General features: G+C 36.6%; 1 protein-coding gene across 1 annotated transcript in view; it reads left to right on the top strand.

The window, feature by feature from the left end:
• PAK2 (p21 (RAC1) activated kinase 2) overlaps positions 1–10,061 on the top strand; it is a 110,003-nt gene extending 99,942 nt beyond the window's left edge. The window contains exons 14-15 of the mRNA XM_066348048.1: positions 5,320–5,457; positions 6,112–10,061. Of these exons, the coding sequence (XP_066204145.1) occupies positions 5,320–5,457; positions 6,112–6,198 (225 nt within the window). The 3' untranslated portion in view covers positions 6,199–10,061. The remainder of the gene's footprint in view (positions 1–5,319; positions 5,458–6,111) is intronic.
• The last annotated feature ends 391 nt before the right edge of the window (positions 10,062–10,452 follow it).

Genomic DNA, 10,452 nt, shown 5'->3' on the forward strand with positions numbered 1-10,452 from the left:
CCAAAACCCATAATCTCTGCCTAACCTGAGAAAAACATCAAATTCCAATAGAGAGGCATCCTACAATATAATACCTGAACATCACTCTTTAAACTGTTAGGGTCATCAAAAGGAAAGGAAAGTCTGAGAAATTGTCACAGCCATGAGGAGCCTACAGAAATGCGACAAGAATAGAAACAGGAGTGGGGAAGAGTGAATGAAATCTAGTATGAATGCTGGAAGCATAAGGGCCATATGAGGTTAGTGATGCCAGTCAGCAGGGATATAGCTTTTTCTTCCATCACACTTAACTGCATAGGTGCAGGGGAGGAGTAGGCAGAGTTTAACCACATTTAGTCACTGAATGCTGTGGAATGCGAGAGTTCAAGAAGTTATATAAAAAGAATGATGGACACTGGATGATCAATAGGATTTGTTTGGGTCCAGTGGAGTCAAAGGATCACTGATGTGAAGTACTAGGAGTGAAAAGATAGGCAGTGGAGTACAACTGAGACTTAAAAGCTGCAGTTATTGGTACTGATGAGGTATAGCGTGTGGCCATAGGTGTGTGTGTGTGTGGCTGAGGTAGGCTCAAGGACAAGAGCCTCAGAGATCAGGAAATCATAACAAGCATCTTTGTAGCTATTGAAATTACCATGAATTATGAGTAACATTAGAGATTATATCAGTGTTTGAAACAAAGAAAGGTAGATGGGAGTTTGAAAGCCCAAGAGTTACAGAGGAGGGAGATGGAGACCTCAAAGAGCCAGAAGAGCCTGACCAGGCGGTGGCACAGTGGATAGAGCATCAGACTGGGATGCGGAGGACCCAGGTTCGAGACCCTGAGGTTGCCAGCTTGAGCGCGGGCTCATCTGGTTTGAGCAAAAAGCTCATCAGCTTGGAGCCAAGGTCGATGGCTCCAGCAAGGGGTTACTCGGTCTGCTGAAGTCCCGCGGTCAAGGCACATATGAGAAAGCAGTCAATGAACAACTAAGGTGTCGCAACGAAAAACTAATGATTGATGCCTCTCATCTCTCTCTGTTCCTGTCTGTCTGTCTGTCCCTATCTATCCCTCTCTCTGACTCTCTCTCTCTGTCTCTGTAAAAAAAAAAAAAAAAAAAAAGCCCAAAGAACATTCATCTCCAGGGCCATACAAAAGTGTGGGAGAGAAAAAGCTACCAAGTACTGCTGGTGAGGCAGATTGCTCACTGGGGAGTTGGGCCATAAATTAAGGAGACTGTATATGGGAAGGGGAGGGGGAACAGATATGAAAAAATTAAGGCCAGAAAGGAGAATGAGCAAAGGCACATGGGCATTAGAATGGAGAAGCTGAGGGATGATTGGGAGTCATTAGTTGCTTGTAATCAATAACATTAATGAGGATAAGAGGGTAATAAGATTTATCCCACAGAAGAGAAAAAGTTGTTAAGTGTTTGGTTAAGTACTTGTTTTTATACAGTTCCCTATTAATCCCTTCTGATGGAAGTGTTGAGGCTCACAACAGTCTTAAATTTTTTTTTTTCTAGATTTATTGACTTTAGAGAGAGAGAGAGGAATAAGGGGGTGTATCAAGTCATAGTAGTTGCTTCACGTATGTGCCTTGACCGGGCAAGCCTGGGGTTTCAAACTGGTGACCTCAGCATTGCAGGTCTATGCTTTATCCACTGTGTCACTACATTTCAGGCCAGTCTTATGATCTTAACTTGAAATTAATTGCTATCTCAGGGATAATTTCTTAGATTAAGTTTTTATTTTTTCATTTTTTTAATTTCAGAGAGAGTGAAACATGAATTTGTTGTTCCACTTACTTACATATTCATTGAGTGATTCTTGTATGTGACCTGACCACGAATCAAATCTACGATCTTTGTGTATCAGGACAACACTAACCCACTGATCTACCCAGCCAGGGCTAGAATTAAGTTTTTAAATTAAAATTTTTAAATGAAAAATAGGAAATGTCATTTAATGAGAAGTGAATTTAAGAAAGAAAATAGACACACTCATATACTAATGGTTCAAGTGTTAGCTGGTATTCTTTTTTTGATGGCAGAAACTTTAATTCAGAAATTCTAAATGACCTTGGGCTTAGTGTTTTTAGATATATCAAAAGCATGATCTATGAAAGGAATTTGTCCTGGTTAAAAAAAAACGTTTTTTGTTTTTTTTTTTTAATTTTACTTAATGATTTTAGAGAGAGGAGAGAGAGAAGGGGCAGGAGAAACAGGAAGCATCAATTCATAGTAGTTGCTTCCCATGTGTGCCTTGACCAGGCGAGCCTGGGGTTTCAAACCAGCAGCCTCAGCATTCCAGATCGATGCTTTATCACTGCTTCACCACAGGTAGCATCTTGGTTAAAATTGAAATCTTCTTCTCTGAGAAAGATGTTATTAAGAGAATGAAAAGCCACGTCACCAGCTGAAAGGAAATATTTGCAAAACCCCTGTCTGATATAGGAATGTTACATAAATATACAAAGAACTCTTAAAACTCAACAGTAAGAAAACAAACCACTTTGGGTTTTTTTTTGGGGGGGGGGTTAGCAGGAGATAGAGAAAGAGAAAAGGACAGACAGGAAGGGAGAGAGATGAGAAGCATCAACTGTGGCACTTTAGTCTATTGATTGCTTTCTCATACGTGCCTTGACCAGTGGCCTCTAGTTGAGTCAGTGACCCCTTGCTCAAGCTAACGACCTTGGGCTTCAAGCCAGTGACCTTTGGGCTCAAGCCAGCAACCGTGGGGTCATGTCTATGATCCCACGCTCAAACCAGTAACTCCGTGCTCAAGCTGGATATGCCTACACTCAAGCCGGCAACCTCAGGGTTTCAAACCTGTGTCCTCAATGTCCCAGGTTGATGCTCTATTCCCTGCACCACTGCCTGGTAAGGCAACAACTTTGTTTTAAAATGGGTAATAGATCTGCGTACAACTCACCAAAGAAGATACATAGATGCCAGATAAGTGTGTTTGAAAAGATGTTCAACATTATATCATTTAGAGAATTGCTAAATTAAAACAACAAAGAAATTATAATGGCCTAAAGTCTAAAACATTGACAATGCCAAATGCCAGTAAGGACTTGGAGCAACAGGAACTCTCACTCATTGCTGGAGGGAATACAAAATGGGAGGGCTACTTTGGAAGACAATTTGACAGTTTCCTATAAAACTAAACATACTTTTAATACATGATCCATAACCATGCTTCTTATTATTTAATTACCAAACTGAGTTGAAAACTTAAAACATTTACACAAAAACTACATACAGATGTTTATATTGTCTCTATTCATAATTGTTCAAAACTGAAAACAACCAACTTGTGGAACATATAAATGTACTGTATAAAAGAGTGAATATATAAATAGACAGTGGTGCATTCGTGCAATGGAATTTAATGTTATTTCATAACATTAAAAAGATTAAAAAATAAATGATCATTTAAACCACAGAAAGACTTAGAAGACCATTGCATTCCTAACTGCTTAATGAAAGAATGTAGCCTTCAAAAGGCTGCATATACTCTATGTTTCCAATTATAGAAAGTAAAAAAAGATCAGTGGTTTCCTGGGGCTTAGTTTTAGGGCAGCGAAGTTAGTCAATATGATACTGAATGTTGGGTGCAGGACAGTATGCATTTGTAAAAACCATAGTATTGTACAGTACAAAGAGTGAACCCTAATGCATACTGTAGACTTGATTAATGGAAGTATATCAATATGGGTTCATCACTTGTAACAAGTGTACCTTAATGTAAGATACTGAGTGGGTGGGGTGGGATATGGGAACTTTGTATTATCCACTTCATTTTCTATAAATCTAAAACTTCAAAATATAAATTTTATTTTTATAAATTCCAATTTTAGGAATTTATAAAGAAAATAATCAGGAAAGAACATAAAGAATGCAAGGATTTTCCAGAGGGGATTGGCTTAATTATAACATATCCATTTAATTAACGACACTACATTCAGCCATTAAAATAATTTTATAGCTCTAATATGTTACTTGTATTGATGAGGCTGGAGATATAGCTAGTTTTGTTTTTTGAGGGTTTTTTTTTTTAATCCTTTTTTTTTTCTGAAGTTGGAAATGGTGAGGCAGACAGACAGACTCCTGCATGTGCCCCACCGGGATCCACCTGGCACACCCACCAGGAGGTGATGCTCTGCCCATCTGTGGCATCGCTCTGTTGCAACCAGAGCCATTCTAGTGCCTGAGGCAGAGGCCACAGAGCCATCCTCAGCGCCCTGGCCAACTTTGCTCCAGTGGAGCCTTGGCTGCAGGAGGGGAAGAGAGAGACAGAGAGGAAGGAGAGGGGGAAGGGTGGAGAAGCAGATGGGTGCTTTTCCTGTGTGCCCTGGTCGGGAATCAAACCCGGGACTCTTGCACGCCAGGCCGACGCTCTACCACTGAGCCAACTGGCCAGGGCCTAAAATACTTTTTTTAAAAGCAGTTTTGAGTTCATAGCATAATGGAGAGGAAGGTACAATATTTCGGTATAGCCACTTCCCCACAGATGCATTGCCGCATTATCAACATCCCTCACCAGAGGTTATGTTTCTTAACAATCAGTGCACCTACATTGACACATCGTAATCACCGGAGTCCACAGTTTATAGGGTTCATGCTTGGGGTGGTGTACATTCTGTGGGTTTGGACAGATTTATTATGAATAACATTTCCATCATCATAGTATACACTTTCCTAAAAATTTCCTGTGCTCTGTCTCTTCATCTATAGCTACATACATATAACAAGTTTTTTGTTTTTGTTTTGAAAAGGTGTCAGTCCCCAGCGGGGTAGTCAGTTGGTTAGAGCATCATCCCCATATGCCAGGGTTGTGGGATTTAATCCTCAGCCAGAGCAGAAACAAGAATTCAACCAATGAATGCATAAATAAGTGGAACAATAAATCAGTGTTTTTCCTCTCTCTCCCTTTCATTCCCTCTCTCTTTAAAAAAAAATCAAAAATAAATAAGTGGTTTCAATAAACTACATTGTTTTGACATGTGGTGTGACTTGGAAAATAAACTGGATAATAGTAAATAGGATTGTGGTCATTTTCTTTATACCCTTATATATTATAGTTCTTTTACCAATTTTATTGCATTTGTAACCTCTTCTCCCACCCTCACCAAAATAAAAAGGTGAGCTAATTTTTGAAAAGAAATGAGGGAAATATAACATCTAAGATAAAGGGAAAATACCTATCCAAATGGGTAGAAATAATACCTCACTTTAGTGCTTACAGTGATTGTCTTTTTGGAAAAATATCATAAACTTTCTAAGTGCTTTCTCACTTTGTTGTTAAGTATATAAAAGATGTTCTTTTTTTCAGGCCTTGTATCTGATAGCAACTAATGGAACTCCAGAACTTCAGAACCCAGAGAAACTTTCCCCAATATTTCGGGATTTCTTAAATCGATGTTTGGAGATGGATGTGGAGAAAAGGGGTTCAGCCAAAGAGTTGTTACAGGTGAATTTGAAAATGATGCTATTTTGGGGAAAAGTTGACATTTTTACATTACCAACAGGAAGTTTACATAGGTTATTAGTTACATTTCACTGCTCATTCATCACCAGGAGCATAGCAGCTGTCTCAGTGTAAGATTTCCTTTGCTGGGACTAACATACCCATTATATTACAATAAATATATGAGTTTTTGCATATTACCAATTTTCAGACCAATTCATTGCTGGCATGGGTATCATTTGACCCATTTTTTAATATTAGGGAAACTAAAAAGATGATGCTTTCAACTATAAAAGTGATATATTGGGTTCTGCTGATTTTATGTAGGCAGTGAAATCTGTGTCTATTAAATACCATATTTTTCGCTCCATAAGATGCACCTGACCATAAGACCACACCTAGGGTTTTAAGGAGGAAATAAGAAAAAAAAATATTCTAAACCAAATGGTGTGTTAAAATATTTAATAAAATACCATACTTTTTGCTCTATAAGACACATGGGCGTTTTCCCCTCTACTTTTTTGGGTGAAAAGTGCATCTTATGTAGTGAAAAATATGGTAAGTGATGTTCCATTAAAAATCTTTAATTGAAAGGAAATATTTAGCTTCTAAACTGGTGGCATTTCTACATTTATTTTTCTCCCTTTTTTCTGGCAGCATCCCTTCCTGAAACTGGCCAAACCATTATCTAGTTTGACACCACTGATTATGGCAGCTAAAGAAGCAATGAAGAGTAATCGTTAACAGCATTGCTGTGGCCTCAGAGTCTCCGTTTTCTTAAAGAAGTCTTTTAATATATGAAAATTATTACTCTTTGGGGGTATAAGGAAATGGTCTGCATAACATGGAGGAAAAAAGCAAACTACTACTTCCTGAAGACAACCAAGAGAAAATTGCAAAACAGAATGCCAACTTTCTAGTGAATCCCTTCTTTAGGGTCCAAAAGGAGTTGTAGACTGAATCACTAGCCTTATTTCTTTCAGCAGACAGCCCATCAGGGCCATTTATCATGCTTGAGATTTGCATTTTATTTTGCTGACTTCATTGAAATAGATCCCATTCATTGTCCCTTTGGGAGGATTTTCAGTACTTGAATGGTAGATTTGAGTTTTTCAGAGTATTTGTTTCATCTGCTAGTCTTCTTTTCTCTCTGTAGCTTTCTTTTTCCTTGACTTGCTCCTTTTGAGTTGCTTTGAGAAATTTTTCTTAGGCCTAAATTTGAGACAAGTTTGATAGAAATTATATAGCTCCTTATATTGGCAGAGGAGTTTGATATGTTTTAACTTTGTATAGAAGTTAGAACCAGCTATTGTACATGTAATATTTCAGTTCATAATTTGAACTAGGGAAAGGGAAGAAAATTATGTGATTTTTACCTTTTTTAACAAATGTGAAAGTCAATTTTAGAATTTCATGGCAGTGACGTGTTTGGCATTTGTCACATGTATAGAGAGGACTGATAATCTATATTTATAACTAAATCATTTAGATAGAAAAGGAATCCCATTGACTATACCTCTTTACAGTTTTGTTTCCTTTTTGACTGTTATCTCTTTGGATTTGGCTTCAGGAACCAAAGTGATTTGTTCTTGTTTCAACTTTTGTTAATGCCGCTACTTTACCTTTACCCTTTTTTCTCCTTCATTTTGGAAATAAGTTTCTGTATATGTTGTAATTTTAGTTTGTTTTTTAATTAACCCTCCTTACCCTACTCCCTCTCCATGGTAAATAATATAATAACCATTACATTTTCAGAATTTAAAAATTAACTCTCTTTCCATCTAAAGGAGAAATATATTTGGAGCAGTAGAGACAAAGTGAGAGACTTGAACCTTGGTGAGCTCTAATATAATTAGATGTGATTATATTCATGAAAGAGAAACTCAGTTATATAGAGATGCAGCTTCTGACCAGTAAACTGTTGAGATTTGTTACAAACATTGTTCCCAAACCCACTACCAGTGTTTTAATTTCTGAAAACTTAAGTGACAGAGTACTTCTTGATAAAGTCATGGATCATTGGAGCTGTTGACTTTAGATTTTTTTCAAATAAGTAAGTAATATGCAAAAAAAAACTGGAGAAAGGAAGAAAAATGGAGTATTCTTGTTGATAGCAATACTTTTTTAAAAAAGATTTTTAAAGGTCTGTGACCTCTAGCATTAATTATTAGAGTGCCCTTTCTTCTCTACCCCCCTCCCCATCTCTTCTTCCTCTCTCATTTATTTTATTTTGGATTTGGATGCAGTGTTGCCCCTTCTGGTATGCCAAGAGCCACATAAAAGAGAAAAATCTGATTTGGTTCTGGGACATGGGACTGTTCCAACCATTCTCCTACTTACCATCCTGTAATAATACAAATCATAAATAAAAACAGTTTTGATATTTTGGAGTATATTATGGGAGAACTAGTACAGCTTCATTTTTTATCATTCCCATCATCTGTGTATAAGATACAGGTATAAGGTTAGAGATGGCTGTTTTTTATTGATAATGCAGGAAAGTTTTTTCACACAAAATAAGTGAAATAGTTGAAGAAACTTATCTAGAGCACTTAATGGTCTCTGTTTTCAATTCGACTCTTGATTTCATGTTTCTCTGGATTGGCCTTCTGTAGCTTTTACTAAATTATAGAAACAAGGCTGTTTATTTCTGGTGGAAAGCTACATTGCCTCTTTGAATTCCAGATTTGAACATTCTTTGTAAATAAGTTGTCTGAATGGATTATGATGAAGAAGATGCTACCAACGAAAACCAACTAGATGATAAGACTGTGATTATCATGACCACTAGATGGCACTTCCATACATACGTCATAAAGAACATGTTCATTGAATACAATGGCAATGTCCCATTTTTATTTCTCTGACTCAACAACGGTTTTCAGTTTATAGAAGCAGTTTGGGATTTATATTTACAACTTTTGATGGTTACCTGCACGTCCATTGCTGGCAACGGACTTTGTCATTAAAACCTGACTCCTAGGCTAAGGGAGCTACACTGTGGTTTATTCTTTACTTACTTGGATAAACTAATTTGTAATAGAAATATACTTTGGTTAATTCTGAAATGTGTCCTTTTTAAACAAAATAATCATAAAAGCAATATGTAATTGTGATTTATTAGTTAATTTTAAATTAAAATGTTTAGATCTTGTTGAAAGAAAATTTATATCTGAATCAAGATTCATGTTTTTTAACTGCCTTTTGTAGTCACCCTTTTTGTCATCACTTTAGAATGAAAAGTCCTATTGAAATCTAAAAGTCACCTTAGTCCTTTTGCATTATTAGGACAGTATTTCTGTAGTACTTATTTATTACATTTTAGACTTGAGCAGTCTCCACGTTTCCTTCTTTTCTTGTTCCTTTTGCTGTTTTTAGGGACAGTTAAAACTGGGAAATCATGAAAATACTGATTTTATTCCACCTAGAATAGTAAACAAGTAGAGTGATTGTGATAGCATCAGAAACCAAAGCTAACACAACTCTCTTCATATGTTGAGTTCCTGACTCATAATATAAACTCTCTTCCCTTCCACATATAAATACTTAGCTGCTTTTCTAATTACCACCAGTCCTAAACACACCTGTGCCTTTAATATGAATTTAAAACTACCTATGACTATTTCCTGTAGGGCTCACATAAACACGTTTGTTTAAATATACTGTATTCTAGCCAAAATAATTTCTAGATCCATTGGGCAGTAGCTATAGTTAGGAAAGAAGGCATGCTTAAAGATTTTGCATCAGTTTTTTTAATCTAAAAGTTTTAAAATATACTGAGATCCATACCCAATGAAACATCAGAAAATCATTTCTAGAGTAGAGCCAAAATCCAGATGCGTACTCGTGAGGGTTTTTTATAGTAGGATTTCATAGTAATATTTTTTTAAAATATTGTCTCCCTTGTCTTTATTGCTCCCACAACAGATGTTTAAACAAAATCAGTTTTTCTACAGGGCATGTACTGTATTTTTCGCTCCATAAGACGCACTTTTTCCCCCCAAAAAATGGAGAGGAAAATGCCCGTGCATCTCATGGAGCGAAAAATATGGTATTTTATTAAATATTTTAACACACCATTTGGTTCAGAATATTTTTTTTATTTTCCTCCTTAAAACCCTAGGTGTGTCTTGTGGTCAGGTGCGTCTTATGGAGCGAAAAATACGGTATATGCGTGTGTAGAAGAAAGAAAAAAACACGCACACTTTTTTCTCTCAACACATTTATTGACCACTTTGGCAAAGACACTGGTAAATATTGTGGGAATTACAAAGGAGACTCATGCACTGGACTGGTCTTGAGAGAAGTGAAGTCTTTCTCATTCACCGTTCTAGAATGTTGCCAAATGAGAAGGAAAAAGAGAATTATATTTGGAATTGGACATTTTTGGTAGGAATGTATTGCTTTTTTTTTCTTTTTTGTCTTGGTAGAAGTGTAAGTGAAAGCAGCTTTTGTTTTGTCTTCAAATTTTATATTGACTTATTTTTTAATTTAATCCCATTTGAGTATTTAATTGTTATATTGACATTAACTGCTGTATTTGATGACTTTGTTCAATAATTTTGTTCTTTCAGGGCTAGAAATAAACTTTTTATGTTCATTTTTCCCTTTCCTAAACTTCTTTAAATTAGAATACTTTGAAAGAATAAATATAATAGATTTTCAAGGAGCATTCTAGTATTTTTAAGGATAATTTTTTTTTTGAGTGATAGAAAGACAGGGGCAGACAGAAAGAGATATGAGAAGCATCAACTCATAATCTCATAAGTACTTTGATTGGGGGTGGGGTAGCCAAGCCAGTGAAGTTAGGCTTTAAGCCAGCAACCTTTGGGCTCAAGCCAGTGCCCATGGAGTCATGTCTATGATCCCACACTCAAGCTGGATGAGCCTGCACTCAAGCCCGCAACCTTGGGGTTTTGAACCTGGGACCTTAGTATCCCAAGCTGATGCTCTATCCACTGCACCACTGCATGGCACCATTTTTTTTTTTTTGTATTT

This window comes from Saccopteryx leptura, chromosome 8, assembly GCF_036850995.1.
Source record: "Saccopteryx leptura isolate mSacLep1 chromosome 8, mSacLep1_pri_phased_curated, whole genome shotgun sequence".
Classification (NCBI taxonomy): domain Eukaryota; kingdom Metazoa; phylum Chordata; class Mammalia; order Chiroptera; family Emballonuridae; genus Saccopteryx; species Saccopteryx leptura.